General features: G+C 57.7%; 3 protein-coding genes across 3 annotated transcripts; all 3 read right to left on the bottom strand.

Moving 5' to 3' along the window:
* Window positions 1–1,239: 1,239 nt before the first annotated feature.
* On the bottom strand, window positions 1,240–3,977 carry LOC141972560 (uncharacterized). Its single transcript, XM_074930453.1, has 5 exons — window positions 3,969–3,977; window positions 3,405–3,701; window positions 2,479–2,765; window positions 1,556–1,851; window positions 1,240–1,313 (listed from the first exon to the last, which is right to left on the bottom strand). The coding sequence occupies exons 1-5, from the start codon at window positions 3,975–3,977 to the stop codon at window positions 1,240–1,242; spliced, it is 963 nt and encodes a 320-aa protein (XP_074786554.1).
* Window positions 3,978–5,094: 1,117 nt separating this feature from the next.
* LOC141972559 (uncharacterized) lies at window positions 5,095–12,020 on the bottom strand. Its single transcript, XM_074930452.1, has 6 exons — window positions 11,948–12,020; window positions 11,539–11,703; window positions 11,324–11,466; window positions 7,598–7,701; window positions 5,557–5,882; window positions 5,095–5,246 (listed from the first exon to the last, which is right to left on the bottom strand). Exons 1-6 carry the CDS (start codon window positions 12,018–12,020, stop codon window positions 5,095–5,097), a joined length of 963 nt encoding a protein of 320 aa, XP_074786553.1.
* A 1,748-nt stretch (window positions 12,021–13,768) lies between these two features.
* On the bottom strand, window positions 13,769–15,013 carry LOC141972558 (uncharacterized). Its single transcript, XM_074930451.1, has 2 exons — window positions 14,695–15,013; window positions 13,769–14,115 (listed from the first exon to the last, which is right to left on the bottom strand). The coding sequence occupies exons 1-2, from the start codon at window positions 15,011–15,013 to the stop codon at window positions 13,769–13,771; spliced, it is 666 nt and encodes a 221-aa protein (XP_074786552.1).
* Window positions 15,014–17,489: the final 2,476 nt, after the last annotated feature.

The following is a 17,489-nucleotide window of genomic DNA, read 5'->3' as shown; positions in this document are numbered from 1 at the left end:
ATGAAAAGGGAGAAAATCTCTGGGTGGAGGTAAAAATACTTTGAAAGGAGGAGGGTGGAAGAGGCCATCACTCACCCCCCGCCATGGGGAGATGGATGCCCAGCCAGTCAGTGATCGAGATCTACCCAAGAACTGCCCCAAACCCCACCCACTGCATTTAATGGATGAGCATGATGGGATACAGGGTTAAGCCTCTCCAAGGACTCACAATTGTGGATGGATTTCTGATGTTTCCTGAGGTTAAAACGAACCCTGAATGCCCTCCCACAGTGTGAGCAGGTGTACGGTTTCTCTCCTGTGTGGATGCGTCGGTGGACAAGGAGGTTGGAGCTAAAGGAGAAACGTTTCCCACAAGTGGTGCAGAGAAAGGGCTTCTCCTTGGTGTGTGTCCTCTGGTGACTCTGGAGGTATCGTCTTCTTGCAAAGCCTCTCCCACAATCCCAGCACTTGTAGGGCTTCTCTCCCGTGTGGGTCCGTAGGTGATAGGTCAGGCTGTACTTGGAGACTAACAACTTCCCACAGTGCTCACACTTGACCTTCTCCTCTCTGGACCTACTTGGTGGTTGGGTTGTGTCTTCTTGAGGGTCTTCAGCGTACGTCCCTTTGAAAGAGCATTTTCGGGGTTCCCCCGTTCCGCGGCTCCCTTGCGTATCCCGGGGCTGCTGTTGGCCATCGTGCTCCACGGCCACCGCGGGGCTCTGGGGCTCCTCTTGGGGCCCTTGCAGCATCCCCCTCTGCTCTGCCCTGGGCTGGCACTGCTCCTCCTTCTGCTCGGCTGTCCCAGCGCCTGGGGGGGACCAAAGGGGCTCAGCTGGGGGCTCTTAAGGCACATGAAGAGCAGCCACTGCTGTGTACTCCAGCACCTCCCGCCCAGACCACTATGACCCAGTATGGTGCTTGCAGCCCCTGAAGCCCTTCTAGTGTCAGCGAGTGTTTAAATGAACAGGGGCTGTATGTGTGTGTGTGTGTGTGTGTGTGTGTGTGCAGGCACATAAAGGTGTGGGGTTTGTGTTTGTGTGTGCATCAATACGAGTGTGCACAAGCACATAAGGAGATGGGGGCTCAAGTTCACAGTGCCCATGGCTCTGTGTGTGTGTGTGTGACCCTTCATCCTCATACTCATCATTCTCCTTCTTCATCTTCCTTCTAACCCGTTTCTCCCCTTCTTCACTCTGGAACAGCACCCGACCTTGGTCCACACCTTCATCCCCCCAAAACTCCTACCACCACCCGAGAGGGTCAGGGATGGAGAGGGTCTTCTCGGGATGGGGCAGGGTTGGGCTGTTGGCTGCTCCCACCCTCTGTGGGTGAAACTGGGAAGGGGAAAGAAGAAATGGAAGAAACCCCACGGGTGGAGGTAAAAATAGTTTTGAACGAGGAGGCCAGAAGAGGTAGGGAGCTGGAGGAGGCCATCATTCCCCCCCACCCATGGGTTGATGGATGCCCAGCCAGATCCTGACCAAAAGCTGGCCACCCCCCACCCCCAAACCCCCTCCTCTCCCTTTTCTCCATGAACACGACGTGATACAGGTGCAAGACCCAGCCAAGGACTCACCGTTCTGGAAGACTAACTGATGCCTCCTGAGGTAGAGGTGGTAACTCTGCTGGAAAGCCATCTCAGAGTGTGACAAGGCGAACAGTCTCTCCTCCGTGTGGTTGCGTTGGTGTCTGATGAATTCTGATGGAAAGGAGAAGCCTTTCCCGCATAGGGTGCAAGAAAATCGCTTCTGCTTGGTGTGTGTCCTCTGGTGACTCAGGAGGTTTGATTTCTGCGCGAAGCTCTTCCCACAATCCCGGCACTTGTAGGGCTTCTCTCCCGTGTGGATCCGTTGGTGTCGGTTCAGATTGCTGCTGCAGGTGAAGCCCTTCCCACAGTGCTCACACTTGTACTCTGCGGAGGTTCTGCATTGTTGGGTTGCGCGTTTTTGAACGTCTCCAGCACAAGTCCCTTTGAAAGAACATTTTCAGGGTTCTGTTGGTACTTTCTCCGTTCTCTTCTTCCATTCCCCCGTCATCCTTTCCCCTCTCTCTATCCTCCTCCTACATCACCCTGGACCAGCACCCAACTTTTTCCCCCACATTCATACCCCACCAAAACTTCCCACACTCCCCAGGAGGGCCGGGGATGGAGATGGGGCAGGTCAGGATGGGGCAGGGTTGGGTTGTTGATTGCTCCCACCTGCTGGGGATGAACCCGGGAAGGGGAATAGAAGAGGAAAATCAAGAAAACCCATGAGTGGAGGTAAAAATAGTTTGTCAGGAGGAGGCCAGAAAAGGTAGGCAGCTGCAGGAGGCCATCACTCACCCCCACCCATGAGGAGATGGCTGCCCAGCCAGATCCTGACCAAAATCTGGCCAACCCCCACCCCCAAAATCCCTCTTCTCCATTTTATTGCTGAGAACGACATGATACAGTGTTAAGCCCCCTCCGTGGACTCACCATGGTGGTACTTTTCCTGATGCTTACTGAGGTGAGACCTCCTCTGGAAGGTCTTCCCACAGTGTGAGCAGGCGTACGGTCTCTCGTTCGTGTGGATGCGTCTGTGGGTGATGAGGCTCGAGCACCATGTGAAGCTTTTTCCACACGTGGTGCGGATAAAGGGCTTCTCCTTGGTGTGTATTCTCCGGTGACACAGGAGGTTTCTTCTTTCTGTGAAGCTCTTCCCGCAATCCTGGCACCTGTGGGGCTTCTCTCCTGTGTGGATCTGTCGGTGATGGGTCAGGTGGCTCCCACAGTTGAAAACTTTCCCACAGTCCACACACTTGTACTCCAGCTCACTGGAGCTGCTCTGTGGGTGGGTTGCCTCCACTTGAACATCTTCAGCACACGTCCCTTTGAAAGAGCAATTTGGAGGTTGTGTTAGTACTTCATCTTTTCCCTCCTTCCTCCATCCCTCTCTCTCTTTCCCATACCTCCTCCTTCTTCACCCTGGACCAGCTCCCACCCTTGGTCCCCACTTCCACCACCCAAAACTCTCCCCACCCCTTGGGAAGGTTTGGGATGGAGATAGGTCAGGTTGGGATGGGGCAGGGTTGGGCTGTTGGCTGCTCCCACCCTCTGGGGGTGAACCCGGGAAGCAAAAAAGAAGAGGAAAACAGAGAAAACCCATAGATGGAGAAAAAAATTGTTTAATAGTAGACAGACAGGAGGATACAGAAAGACAGAAAGGAGGAGACATGTAAGGCCATCGCTCAAAACCTCCTATGGGGAGATGGATGCCCAGGCAGTTCCTGATCAAAATCTGGCCAATCCCCCCCTCCAAACCCCCTCATCTCCATTTTATAACTGAGCACGAGGTGATATGGGGTTAAACCCCCTCAGAGGTCTCACCATTGTGGATAGCTCTCCGATGCCTCGTGAGGTGATAACTCTGCCGAAAAGTCTTGTCACAGTCTGAGCAGATGTACGGTCTCTCTCCCGTGTGGATGCGTTGGTGCTTGACGAGGTATGAGATAAAGGAGAAGCGTTTCCCACACGTGGTGCAGAGAAAGTGCTTCTCCCTGGTGTGTGTCCTCTGGTGACACCGGAGGTTTCCTCTCTGTGAGAAGCTCTTCCCGCAATCTTGGCACTTGTGGGGCTTTTCTCCCATGTGGATCTTTCGGTGACGGCTCAGGTTGCTCCCCCAGCCAAAAACCTTCCCACACTGCTCACACTTGTATTTCTTGTCTCTGGAGCTACTCGGTGGTTCAGTTGAGGCTCCCTGAAGGTCTTCAGCAGAGGTCTCTTTGAAAGAGCTTTTATGGGGTTCCCCCGTTCCGCGGCTCCCTTGCGTATCCCGGGGCTGCTGTTGGCCATCGTGCTCCACGGCCACCGCGGGGCTCTGGGGCTCCTCTTGGGGCCCTTGCAGCATCCCCCTCTGCTCTGCCCTGGGCTGGCACTGCTCCTCCTTCTGCTCGGCTGTCCCAGCGCCTGGGGGGGACCAAAGGGGCTCAGCTGGGGGCTCTTAAGGCACATGAAGAGCACCCACCTCCTGCATGTCTCTGCCTGCTCGGCGCCCTCCCTTCCCTTCTCCTCCTCCTCACACCCCCAGGGCCTTGTCCCTTAGCGCTGCTTTGGGCTTTGATCCCCGGGGGCACCTGAGCCCCACCCAGATGCTCCCTCGCCCCTTCTCCCACAGGGATGGGGAGGAAAAAAATTAAACCAAAGGACGGGGGAGATCCAGACAAGGATGGGAGAGGGTGCTGTGTCTCCCCCGTTATGGTCTGGGGCAGCAGAGAGACTCCATCGGGGAGGAAGAAAGAACAGCAATGGCATTTGAACCCCCCACCCCCCGATGTACCAATCCGGCAGAGCAGGACAGTGAGAAATACAACCACATCTCCAAAGCCCTTCCCCCCAGCCCTCCTGCCCGGGCTCAGCTTTGCTCCCCATTTCTCTCCCTGCTCCCCCCCCGGTGCAGGGGGCAGGGATGGGGCTTGGGGTCACTCCATCACCCCTTGTCTCTGCCGCCCCTTCCTCCTCAGGGGGAGGACTCCTCACACTCCTCCCCTGCTCCGCCCTGGGCTCCCTCCCACGGGAGACAGTCCTCCACGATCTTCCTCCCACCTGGGTCCCTCCCAGGGGCTCTGGGGGGGCATCTGCTCCCCCGTGGGGCTCCACGGGTGCAGGGCACTCTCTGCTCAGGGCACCTCCCGCCTCGGGTCGTCCTTCCTCTCCCTCGCTCTTTGCAGAGCTATTTCCCCCACCCTCCTCCTCCACCTTCTAGGTTCCCCTTTTTAAATCCCTTGTCCCAGTGGTGGGGCCACCATTGCTAACTTGTTCGGCCTTGACCAGGGGCGGGTCCCTCTTGCATCCGCAGGAGCTCTGACTATCTTCACCCAGGCTCACCCCCGTACCCCCTCTGCCGCTCCCAGTCCCTCCACACACAAACCAGCACAACAGGGTGCAGCCGGGTGGGTGCTGAGCCCTGGGCAGGGGGTGCTGAGCACCCCGAGAGGCGGCAGCAGGTCCCCTGCCTGTCCCCTGCCTATATCCTACTTACAGTTTTCTATTATCTAAGGAGATGGGAGTACAAGGGTACAGGTGCCCATGGCTCACTCTGTGTGTGTGTGTGTGTGTGTGTGTGTGTCTCCTCTTCCTACACAAGCTGATCTTCATCCCTCCACCTCATCCATCCTTACAACTCCCTCATACCTGTACCACCTCCTCTTCTTTTTGTCCTCCTCCTTCCCTCCTCCTTCTTCATCCTGGACCAGCAACCACCACTGGTTTCCAATTTTACCACCCTCAAAACTCTTCCCACTCCCTGAGAGGGCCAGGGATGTAGATGGGGCAGGTTGCGATAGGGCAGGTTTGGGCTCTTTTTTTTCCCAGCCATTGTGGGTGAACTTGGGAAGGGAAGTAGGAAGCAATATGACAAAAACTCTGGGTGGAAGTAAAATTAGTTTGACAGGAGGAAAGTGGAAGAGGCCATCACTCACCCCCCCACCCATGGGGAGATGGATGCCCAGCCAGTTCCTGATCGGGATCCGGCCAAGAACTGCCCCAAACCCCACCCACTGCATTTCATGGATGAGCACGATGGGATACGGGGTTAAGCCTCTCCAAGGACTTACCATTGTGGATGGATTCCTGATGCCTCCTGAGTTTATAACCGTCCCTGAATGTCTTCCCGCAGTGGGAGCAGGTGTACGGTCTCACTCCTGTGTGGATGCTTTGGTGAAGAATGAGTTTTGACTTAAAGAAGCCATTCCTGCTGCTGGTGCAGAAATACGGCTTCTGCTTTGTGTGTGTCCTCTGATGCCTCCGGAGGTGCCAGCTCTGAATGAAGCTCTTCCCGCAATCCTGACACTTGAAAGGCTTCTCTCCCGTGTGGATCATTTGGTGACGGCGCAGGGTTCTACTCAAGGTGAAGACTTTCCCACACTGCTCACACTTGTACTCCTTCTGTCCGGACCTACTTGGTGGTTGGGTTGTGTCTTCTTGAGGGTCTTCAGCGTACGTCCCTTTGAAAGAGCATTTTCGGGGTCTCCTCGTTCCGCGGCTCCCTTGCGTATCCCGGGGCTGCTGTTGGCCATCGTGCTCCACGGCCACCGCGGGGCTCTGGGGCTCCTCTTGGGGCCCTTGCAGCATCCCCCTCTGCTCTGCCCTGGGCTGGCACTGCTCCTCCTTCTGCTCGGCTGTCCCAGCGCCTGGGGGGGGACCAAAGGGGCTCAGCTGGGGGCTCTTAAGGCACATGAAGAGCACCCACCTCCCGCATGGCTCTGCCTGCTCGGCGCCCTCCCTTCCCTTCTCCTCCTCCTCACACCCCCCATCGTCTTTCCCCTTAGCGCCGTGTTGGGCTTTGAGCCCCGACAGCACCTGAGCCCCCCCAGACCCTCCCTCGCCCCTTCCTCCTCAGGGGGAGGACTCCTCACACTCCTCCCCTGCTCCGCCCTGGGCTCCCTCCCACGGGAGACAGTCCTCCACGATCTTCCTCCCACCTGGGTCCCTCCCAGGGGCTCTGGGGGGGCATCTGCTCCCCCGTGGGGCTCCACGGGTGCAGGGCACTCTCTGCTCAGGGCACCTCCCGCCTCCTGCCGGCCTTCCTCCCCCTCGCTGGTTGCAGAGCTATTTCCCTCCCCCTCCTCCTCCTCTCCCTTCCAGGTTCCCCTTTTTAAATCCCTTATCCCAGTGGTGGAGCCACTGTCACTAAATGGCTTGGCCTTGGCCAGGGGCGGGTCCGACCTGGAGCCGCGGGAGCTTTGAGCATCTTCTCGCAGGAGCCCCCCCTGTCCCCCCTCCGCCGCTCCCAGCCCCTCCACACCCAAACCAGCACAACAGGGTGCAGCCGGGTGGGTGCTGAGCCCCGGGCAGGGGGTGCTGAGCACCCCGAGAGGCGGCAGCAGGTCCCGTGCCTGTCCCTGCCTGTCCCCTGTGTGTGCTTTACAAGTATGTAAGGAGATGGGAGTACAAGGGTACGGGTGTCCATGGCTCTGTGTGTTTGCACCTGCGCGCGTGTGTGTGTCTCTCCTCCTCCTGCTCAAGCTCATCTTCATCCCTCCCCGTCATCCATCCTTACAACTCCTTCACGCCTGTACCTCCCCCTCCTCCACTTTCTCCTCCTACGTCCCTCCTTCTTCATCCTGGACTAGCACCCACCATTGCTCCCCAATTTCACACCCCACCCCCTTAAAACTCCTCCCACTCCCTGGGAGGGCCGGGGATGGAGATTGGTCACGTCGGGATGGGGCAGGGTTGGGCTGCTGGTTGCTCCCAGCTGTTGCTGGTGAACTTGGGAAGGGAAGGAAAAAGAAAAGGGAGAAAACCTGTGGGTGGAGGTAAAAGTACATTGACAGGAGGAGGGTGGAAGAGGCCATCACTCACCCCCCGCCATGGGGAGATGGATGCCCAGCCAGTCAGTGATCGAGATCTGGGCAAGAACTGCCCCAAACCCCTCCCACTGCATTTCATGGATGAGCACGATGGGATACAGGGTTAAGCCTCTCCAAGGACTTACCTTTATGAATGGATGCGTGATGTTTCCTGAGGTCATAACCAGCCCTGAATGTCTTCCCGCAGTGGGAGCAGGCGTACGGTCTCTCTCCCGTGTGGGTGTGTTGGTGGACAAGGAGTTTTGAGTTAAAGAAGTGTTTTCCATGGGTGGTGCAGAGACATGGCTTTTGCTCTGTGTGTATCCTCTGGTGCCTCCGGAGTTGCCAGTTCTCCCTGAAGATCTTTCTGCAGTCCTGGCACTTGAAAGGCTTCTCTCCCGTGTGGATCTTTCTATGACGGCGCAGGCTTCTCCTCCAAGTGAAGATCTTCCCACAGTGCTCACACTTGTACACATTTTCTTGAGGGTCTTCACCGTACGTCCCTTTGAAAGAGCATTTTCGGGGTCTCCTCGTTCCATGGCTCCCTTGCGTATCCCGGGGCTGCTGTTGGCCATCGTGCTCCACGGCCACCGCGGGGCTCTGGGGCTCCTCTTGGGGCCCTTGCAGCATCCCCCTCTGCTCTGCCCTGGGCTGGCACTGCTCCTCCTTCTGCTCGGCTGTCCCAGCGCCTGGGGGGGACCAAAGGGGCTCAGCTGGGGGCTCTTAAGGCACATGAAGAGCACCCACCTCCTGCATGGCTCTGCCTGCTCGGCTCCCTCCCTTCCCTTCTCCTCCTCCTCACACCCCCAGGGCCTTGCCCCTTAGCGCCGTGTTGGGGTTTGAGCCCCGAGGGCACCTGATCCCACCCAGACCCTCCCTCGCCCCTTCCTCCTCAGGGGAAGGACTCCTCACACTCCTCCCCTGCTCCGCTGTGGGCTCCTTCCCACGGGAGACAGTCCTCCATCATCTCCCTTCCACGTGGGTCCCTCCCAGAGGCTGTTGTGGGAAATCTGCTTCCCCGTGGGTCTGCACGGGTGCAGGGAAGTCTCCGCTCCAAAGCAGATGCCCCTCCTGAGTTTTTCCTCACTTTCACCGTTTGCAGAGCTATTTCCCTCCCACCTCCTCCTCCTCCTCCCAACTTCCCCTGTTTCAATCCCTTATCTTAGAGTGCGACGCTGTCAGAACTGGCTCGGCCTTGGCCAGGGGCGGGTCCGACCTGGAGCCGCGGGAGCTTTGAGCATCTTCTCGCAGGAGCCCCCCCTGTCCCCCCTCCGCCGCTCCCAGCCCCTGCACACCCAAACCAGCACAACAGGGTGCAGCCGGGTGGGTGCTGAGCCCCGGGCAGGGGGTGCTGAGCACCCCGAGAGGCGGCAGCAGGTCCCCTGGGGGCGCCGGGATGCGGATTCTCCATCCCTCAGGGAAATCCCTGCAGGGAAGGGGGGGGTGTGCATTCCAATCTCTGGCACTCCGGGGGGTGGGGTGGGGTTGGGGGAGTTTTGGGAAGTCTCTGTGTGTCTCATCCCACTCATTCACGGGAGAGAAGAGATTCAGGCTGGTAAATCCCCAAGGGAGCAGACAACAGTGACAAACGTCTCAAAATCCAAACATTTATTAACTTCCCACAAGGTCCAAATTGGATACACGGTCATTGGCTGAGGATATAACGAGCTGTGGCGAGGAATGCCGTGTGCCTGGCCGTGCTTCTGGTAGTGAAGGGGAAGGGGGAAAAGGGAAGGAGGGAGGTGGGGGAATAGAGGCGTACAGATCATCGCTCCGGGTTCCTGCGTCCATCCCGCCAGCGAGGGTTCCAGGAGGGATCCGTCTTCTCCGCTTCCCTGCACTCTCCAGCGTCCCACCTCTTTCTTCCCCCTCGATTATACCCCCTTTCCTTGGCTCCCTCCCCCAGGTCGACCCACACACCTACGTATCACATGGGTGGGGAGGGGTCTGGTATTTCATGGAATGGTTAATTAGCACGATATCGTTAGTCCTCATTAGCATGTTCAGGGTGTTCACTTTAATAAGCATTTGGTGGCTAACGAAGCAAAGGCTGTTCACTGGACTGGTGCCCATTGGAACTAGACCAGGTGCGCCAGAGCAGAACCCTCCTGTCCCCACCGGGCCCCCCCCTTCCAGCTACATCCTCTGTTATTGGGGCGGCCTCATCAGCTTCGACCTCCACACCATCCACCCCGGGACTAGAGTTTCATCTTGTGAGTGTTTGAGACATTCCTCAGTCAGAGGGACCCCACTCCCCCCGCTGGCCTGTAACTCTTTCTCAGTCCGTGTTTCTCACAGTCAGTTTTTACAAGTCACCTCTCACAACCTGACACCGAATGAAGGGGAATGGGGAAAATATGAAGATCTCCCCAGCTGATCCCCTGGTTCCAGAAAAGCTAGGGAATGAAATAAGAGATTTTCTGATTGGCAGAAGGGTCACCCGTTCTATAGGGACTAGTTGTAAGGGGACGCTAAGCAAGACTCAGGTAAGTGTTGGTGCACCAGGGAAAAAAGCTTAAAATCATTTTTACAACCAGGGAACGCTCAGGTGGGGATACAAAATTAACTCAGATTCCTCTCTATGCCGGAATGGCCTTTGCCATTGCTCGGTCAAGAGTGACGTTGCAAGTTAAATGTACAATAAACCTTCTCTGAGGACTCGGCTCAGATCCGTATTCCTCCAGAGAATGCACGGAGAGCCCAGCAATGCTGCTGAACTGGGAAGGACCCTGCAAAAGAAGAGACTATTCCAGACAAATTAGTAAATGCGGTAATGGCCAGAGTGTGGCCATCGGGAACGCCGGCACGAGCCAAGAATGTGACTCTGCAAAAGACGGAGCCGGAAACCAGGGGCCCAGCCCGTAAGGAAGAAACAAAATCCCAGCAACCTGGCAGCTCGGAAAGGACTCGCCCCTCTACTCAATCCTGTCTGGAAGGGGGACAGGGAAGGGAACGTCCATCAGAGTTCAGTGCTCCAGTCCCAGTGGTGAGGAAACCTCACTCTCCTGAGCACAGGTTGGACAGGACTGGAGAGGAGGGAAGGTGAGAGCTCCGGGGGCACCCTGTGCTCCCCAATCCGTATCCCCCCCTCGCCTCGGTCCCGCACAGGGAGACTGATTTTACAGGCCTGCGTTTGGAAGGGGCTTTCTTCCGTGTGCCGGTGGTCGAGCAGAGCCAGACTGTTTCTGCTTTGGGCTGGGAAAACCCGAGCACCGGGTGGAAGATGCAGCTCTCTTGGAAGGCCCTTCCCCAAGGACCCCAAACCTGCCCCACGCTCCGTGGTCCCAGCGTGAGAACAGTGACGCAGAGAGTACAAACCCGGAGTGTTGTTGCCACGGGTGGACAATTTACTGATCGATCTGATGGCTAGGAGGAGTGTTTCGAGGCCACGCGCGGGTTCCTCCCTGTTTCTGGCACTGCGGGCAGGGGTTGGGCATCTCCCCGGGGGGGATCCGCTGGTGCAAGATGAGTGTTTGCTTCGGAGTAAAGGATTCCCCACAGCAGAGCAGGAAGGAGGTTTCTCTGCAGTGCGGGGCCTCTGATGCGTGGAAAGGCTTGAGCTGTGGCTGAAGCTCTCCCCACCCTCCAGGCACTTGTACGGTCTCTCTCCCTTCTGGGCCCTGTGCTGGGAGATGAGGCTGGAGAAGTCCTTGCAGGTCTTCCCGCCATCTGGGCCCTTGTGGGGTCGTTCTCCCGGGTGATTTCTTTGGTGACGTCTCCTGCTGTTACTCCCGCGGAAGATCTTCCCACCCTCGGGGCAGTTAGAGGTCCCCTGCGTGGCGCGGGCCACCGGCTTGCTGGTGGCTGGGTGGGTGTTCTTCACGCCCTCCCCTTGTCCCGGCGGTGTCTGCTCCTCCTTGCTCTCCAACTCCTCCTCCAGCACCGGGGGTGCTTGTCCTGGCTCCAGCTGGGGGCTCGGTGCCTGCAGGAGAGAAATCCATTGCACTCAGCCATCGCCACCCACAGCTCCCCCAGGGCCTGCGACATCTCACGCTAAACCCCCCCGGGAGGACTCACCCTGGTGAAGGGCTGCCTGATGCCTCCTGAGGTGATAACTCTGCTGGAAGCTCTTCCCACAGTGTGGGCAGACGTACGGTCTCTCTGCTTTATGGGCGCGTTTGTGCTTCATTAGGTCTGATGTAAGGGAGAAGCGTTTCCCACACGTGGGGCAGACTAAGCGCTTCTCCTTGATGTGTGTCCTCATGTGACGGAAGAGGTTTCCTCTCTGCGTGTAGCTCTTTCCACAATCCTGGCACGTGAAGGGCTTCTCTCCTGTGTGGATCCCTCGGTGACGTCTCAGGCTGCCCCTGCGAAAGAAGACCTTCCCACACTGCTCACACCTGTACTCCTTCTCTCTGGAGCTACTCAGTGGTTGGGTTGTGGCTCCTTGAGTCTGTTCAGCGTACGTCCCTTTGAAAGAGCATTTTCGGGGTCTCCTTGTTCCGCGGCTCCCTTGCGTATCCCGGGGCTGCTGTTGGCCATCGTGCTCCACGGCCACCGCGGGGCTCTGGGGCTCCTCTTGGGGCCCTTGCAGCATCCCCCTCTGCTCTGCCCTGGGCTGGCACTGCTCCTCCTTCTGCTCGGCTGTCCCAGCGCCTGGGGGGGACCAAAGGGGCTCAGCTGGGGGCTCTTAAGGCACATGAAGAGCACCCACCTCCTCCAGCAGCTCCCACCCAGACCAGTATCACCCAGTATGGTGCTGCCAGCTGCTGGAGCCCTTGTACCATCGGTGTGTGTGTAAAGACACGGGGGCTATGCGTGTGTGTGTGTGTGTGCACGCATGGGTGTGCAGTTGAAGGTGTGAGGGTTGTACTTGTTTGTGTGTGTGTAGAACATGAGGGATGTAAGTGCACAGGTGCCCATGGCTCTGTGTGTGTGTGTGTCCCCATTCTCATTCTTCAGCTCCTTTTTTCATCCCTTTCCCTCCTCAATTCTTAATCCTACGCCATCACTCCTTTGCCGTTCCACGCCAGCACACACCACTGGTCCCCATTTTCATCCCCCCAAAAACACCCCCATCCCCCAGAAGGGATGGAGTTGGGGCAGGTCGGGATAGGGCAGGGTTGGGCTCTTCTGTGTTCCCAGCCATTGTGGGTGAACTTGAGAAGGGAAGTAGGAAGCAATATGAGAAAAACTCTAGGTGGAAGTAAAAATAGTTTGACAGGAGGAGGGTGGAAGAGGCCATCACTCACCCCCCACCATGGGGAGATGGATGCCCAGCCAGTCAGTGATCGAGATCTACCCAAGAACTGCCCCAAACCCCACCCACTGCATTTTATGGATGAGCAGGATGGGATACAGGGTTAAGCCTCTCCAAGACTCACCATTGTGGACGGATTCCTGATGCCTTCTGAGATGATAACCGTCCCTGAATGTCTTCCCGCAGTGGGAGCAAGTGTATGGTTTTTCCCTTGTGTGGATGCTTTCATGGACAATGAGGTTACATCTAAAGGAGAAGCGTTTCCCACACGTGGTGCAGGGAAAGGGCTTCTCCTTGGTGTGTGTCCTCTGGTGATTGAAGAGGTACCAGCTATCCCTGAAGCTCTTCCCACAATCCTGGCACTTGAAGGGCTTCTCTCCTGTGTGGGTCCATCCGTGACGGGTCAGGTTGCTCTTCCAGCGAAAGACTTTCCCACACTGCTCACACTTGTGCTCCTTCTTTCTGGGGATACTACGTGGTCGGGTCGGGTCTTCACCACACGTCCCTTTGAAAGAGCATTTTCGGGGTTCCCCCGTTCCGCGGCTCCCTTGCGTATCCCGGGGCTGCTGTTGGCCATCGTGCTCCACGGCCACCGCGGGGCTCTGGGGCTCCTCTTGGGGCCCTTGCAGCATCCCCCTCTGCTCTGCCCTGGGCTGGCACTGCTCCTTCTTCTTCTCGGCTGTCCCAGCGCCTGGGGGGGACCAAAGGGGCTCAGCTGGGGGCTCTTAAGGCACATGAAGAGCACCCACCTCCTCCAGCAGCTCCCACCCAGACCAGTACCCCCCAGTACGGTGCTGCCAGATGCTGGAGCCATTCTAACCTTGGTGATGGTGTAAAGACACAGGGACTCTGTGTGTGTGTGTGTGTGTGTGTGTGTGTCCCTTCATGCTCATGCTTCTCTTCCATCCTTCCCGCTCCTCCATCCTTACTCTTCCTCCATCCCAGGACATTGCCACGATTGGTCCCTACTTTCACCGCCCCTAAACTCCCCCTACTCCCCAGGTGGATTATGTATGGAGATGGGTCAGGGCAGAATGGGGCATTGTTGCACTCTTGTCTTGTCCTGGTGAACCCAGGAAGGAGTAAAAATGAGAAAAAGGGAGAAAACTCGTGGGTGGAGGTAAAAATATTTTGTCAGGAGGAGACTGGAGGCCACAGCTCACCCCTGCCCATGGGAAGATGGATGTCCAGGCACATCCTGACAAAAACGTGGCCAACCCCCAGCCATAACCCCCCTCCTCTCCATGTTATGGATGAGCACCATGTGATATGGGGTTAAGGCCCCGCTGAGGACTCACCATTGTGAAGGGCATTTTGATGCTTTCGGACTTGAGAACGCCGCTGGAATTTCTTCCCGCAGAGGGAGCAGGCGTAGGGTCTCTCTCCTGTGTGGATGCGGTGGTGGACAATGAGGTTGGATCTATAGGAGAAGCGTTTCCCACACGTGGTGCAGGGAAAGGGTTTCGCTTCGATGTGTGTAATCTGGTGACGGTGGAGGTGCCCACTTTGCCTGTAGCTCTTCCCACAATCCTGGCACTTGAAGAACTTATCTCGCGTCTGGGACCGTTGGTGGCGATTTAGGCTGCTCCTGCAGGTGAAGACCTTCCCACAACACCCACATTTATACCCCGGTCCTCTGGATCTACTCTGTGGTTGGGTTGCACCTTCTTGAGGAGCTTCAGCAGACGTCCCTTCAAAAGAGCATTTAAGTGTTGTCTGGGTACCACATCCTTCTTCCTCCTCCTCTATGCCTCCTCCATCCCTCCTCCTCCTTCACCCTGGACCAGCACCCACCCTTCATTCCCACTTTTACATGACCAAAACTCCCACCACCCCCTGGGACGGCTGGGGATGGAGATGGGGCAGGTCGGGATGGGGCAGGGTTGGCCTCTTGGCTGCTCCCACCCTCTGGGGCTGAACCCGGGAGGGGGAAAAGTGAGAAAACCCATGAGTGGAGGGAAAAGTAATTTACCAGGAGGAGTCAGGAGGAGGCCATCACTCACCCCGCCCGTGGGGACATGGATGCCCAGCCAGGTCCTCACCGAAATCTGGCCCAATCACCCCAAATCCCATCCTCTCCCTTTTTAACTGAGCAGGTGATATGAGTTTAAGCCCCCCCAAGGACTCACCAGGATGGATGGAACACTGATGCCTCTTGAGGTCATAACTCTGCCGGAAAGTCATCTTGCAGTGCGAGCAGACGTATGGTCTCTCTCCCGTGTGAATGCGTCGGTGGGTGTTGAGATTCGAGCGCCATGAGAAGCTTTTCCCACAGGTGCTGCAAAGATACGGCTTCTCCTTGGTGTGTGTCCTCTGGTGACACATGAGGAACCACCTCAGCCGGAAGCTCTTGCTGCAATCCTGGCACTTGTAGGGCTTCTCTCCTGTGTGGATGTGTCGGTGTCGAGTCAGTTGTCTCCTCCTGGCGAAGACCTTCCCACAGTCATCACACTTGAATTCCTCCTTCTCTCTGGAGCTACTCTGTGGCTGGGTTGTGGCTTGATTGGTTTGAGCATACATCGCTTTGAAAGAGCGTTTTCGGAGTCTTCTTGGTCTTTGGCTCCCTTGCGTATCCCGGGGCTGCTGTTGGCCATCGTGCTCCACGGCCACCGCGGGGCTCTGGGGCTCCTCTTGGGGCCCTTGCAGCATCCCCCTCTGCTCTGCCCTGGGCTGGCACTGCTCCTCCTTCTGCTCGGCTGTCCCAGCGCCTGGGGGGGACCAAAGGGGCTCAGCTGGGGGCTCTTAAGGCACATGAAGAGCACCCACCTCCTGCATGGCTCTGCCTGCTCGGCTCCCTCCCTTCCCTTCTCCTCCTCCTCACACCCCCAGGGCCTTGCCAGTTAGCTCCATGTTCGGCTTCGAGCCCCGAGGGCACCTGAGCCCCACCCAGACCCTCCCTCGCCCCTTCCTCCTCAGGGGGAGGACTCCTCACACTCCTCCCCTGCTCCGCCCTGGGCTCCCTCCCACGGGAGACAGTCCTCCACGATCTTCCTCCCACCTGGGTCCCTCCCAGGGGCTCTGGGGGAGCATCTGCTCCCCCGTGGGGCTCCACGGGTGCAGGGCACTCTCTGCTCAGGGCACCTCCCGCCTCGGGTCGTCCTTCCTCTTTAAACACCTTTCTTTTGCAGAGGTATTTCCCTCCCACCCTCCTCCTCGTCCTTTTTTCACCTCCTCCTTTTTGTATACTTTATCCCAGGAGCAAGGCTCCCATTTCCCTCAGCCTTGCCAAGAACTCGCTCAAAATTGACTCATCTTTCATCCATTCCCCTCATCCATCATTACAACTCCTTCACGCCTCTACCTCCTTCTCCTTTTTGTCCTCTTCCTTCCCTCAACATTCTTCATCCTGGACCACCTCCCACCAATGGTCCACAATTTTACGCCCCACCCCGCCAACTCTCCCCACCCCCCGGGAGGGCCGGGGATGGAGATGGGGCAGGTCGGGATGGGGCAGGGTTGGGCTCTTGGCTGCTCCCACCCTCTGGGGCTGAACCCGGGAGGGGGAAAGGTGAGAAAACCCATGAGTGGAGGGAAAAGTGATTTACCAGGAGGAGTCAGGAGGAGGCCATCACTCACCCCGCCCATGGGGACATGGATGCCCAATCATTTTGCAACCAAAATCTGGTCAACCCCAGCCACCAAACTCCCTCCTCTCCATTTTGTTACTGAGCGCGACACGGAAGAGGGTGATACAAGCCCTCCTGGGGTCTCACCATGAAGGAAAGTTTCCTGATGTTCTGTGAGTTGGTCACTCTGCCGGAAGGTCATCCCACAGGGCAAGCAGAGGTACGGTCTCTCTTCCATGTGGATGTATTGGTGGGAAATGAGGTTTGAGAGCCAGGTGAAACATCTCCCGCAAGTGTTGCAGACAAAAGCCTTCTCCCCGGTGTGTGTCCTCTGCTGACACGGGAGGGTCCCACGCTCCATGAAATCCCTCCTGCAATCCTGGCACTTGTAGGGCTTCTCTCCCATGTGGGTCCATAGGTGACGACTCAGTTTGCTCTCCCAGGTGAAGATCTTCCCACAGTCCTCACACTTGAACTCCTCCTTCTCTCTTGAGCTATTCCATGGTTGGATTGCCTCTTCTAGAGAGTCATCAGCATATGTCACAATGGAAGAGTGTTGTTGGGATGTTCTTGTTCCACGGCTCCCTTCCGTATCCCGGGGCTGCTGTTGGCCATCGTGCTCCACGGCCACCGCGGGGCTCTGGGGCTCCTCTTGGGGCCCTTGCAGCATCCCCCTCTGCTCTGCCCTGGGCTGGCACTGCTCCTCCTTCTGCTCGGCTGTCCCAGCGCCTGGGGGGGACCAAAGGGGCTCAGCTGGGGGCTCTTAAGGCACATGAAGAGCAGCCACCGCCTGCATGGCTCTGCCTGCTCGGCGCCCTCCCTTCCCTTCTCCTCCTCCTCACACCCCCAGGGCCATACCCAGGTTCGCCATCACCCCTTCCCCAACAGGGATGGGGAGTAAAAACAAATCCAAAGGATGACGGGGATCCAGACAATTACGGGGGAGTGAGTCCCCCATTACGGTCTGGGGCAGCAGAGAGACTCCATCGGGGAGGAAGAAAGAACAGCAATGGCATTTGAACCCCCCACCCCCCGATGTACCAATCCGGCAGAGCAGGACAGTGAGAAATACAACCACATCTCCAAAGCCCTTCCCCCCAGCCCTCCTGCCCGGGCTCAGCTTTGCTCCCCATTTCTCTCCCTGCTCCCCCCCCGGCGCAGGGGGCAGGGATGGGGCTTGGGGTCACTCCATCACCCCTTGTCTCTGCCGCCCCTTCCTCCTCAGGGGGAGGACTCCTCACACTCCTCCCCTGCTCCGCCCTGGGCTCCCTCCCACGGGAGACAGTCCTCCACGATCTTCCTCCCACCTGGGTCCCTCCCAGGGGCTCTGGGGGGGCATCTGCTCCCCCGTGGGGCTCCACGGGTGCAGGGCACTCTCTGCTCAGGGCACCTCCCGCCTCGGGTCGTCCTTCCTCTTCCTCGCTGGTTGC

The sequence above is a fragment of the Athene noctua genome, chromosome 34 (assembly GCF_965140245.1).
Source record: "Athene noctua chromosome 34, bAthNoc1.hap1.1, whole genome shotgun sequence".
Classification (NCBI taxonomy): domain Eukaryota; kingdom Metazoa; phylum Chordata; class Aves; order Strigiformes; family Strigidae; genus Athene; species Athene noctua.
Note: the sequence above shows the minus strand (reverse complement) of the source record. Positions and strands in the feature narration are given on the sequence as shown.

Bases quoted from the DNA above. Each gene is read 5' to 3' on its own strand.
- LOC141972559 (XM_074930452.1), bottom strand. From the start codon at position 12,020: ATGGTACAAGGGCTCCAGCAGCTGGCAGCACCATACTGGGTGATACTG. The intron at 5,883-7,597 runs ATGTCTCTGCAC...CGGACAGAAGGA, and splicing joins ATACACACAGAGCAAAAGCC to GTACAAGTGTGAGCAGTGTG. The intron at 5,247-5,556 runs GTAAGTCCTTGG...TGGCCCTCTCAG, and splicing joins TCAGGAATCCATCCACAATG to GGAGTGGGAAGAGTTTTGAG.
- LOC141972558 (XM_074930451.1), bottom strand. From the start codon at position 15,013: ATGTATGCTCAAACCAATCAAGCCACAACCCAGCCACAGAGTAGCTCC. The intron at 14,116-14,694 runs TCTGCTCGCACT...GACCGGGGTATA, and splicing joins CACGGGAGAGAGACCATACG to AATGTGGGTGTTGTGGGAAG.
- LOC141972560 (XM_074930453.1), bottom strand. The intron at 1,852-2,478 runs GTCTCACCTCAG...CTTCACCTGCAG, and splicing joins GGGAAGACCTTCCAGAGGAG to CAGCAATCTGAACCGACACC. The intron at 1,314-1,555 runs GTGAGTCCTTGG...TCCCCTTCCCAG, and splicing joins TCAGTTAGTCTTCCAGAACG to TTTCACCCACAGAGGGTGGG.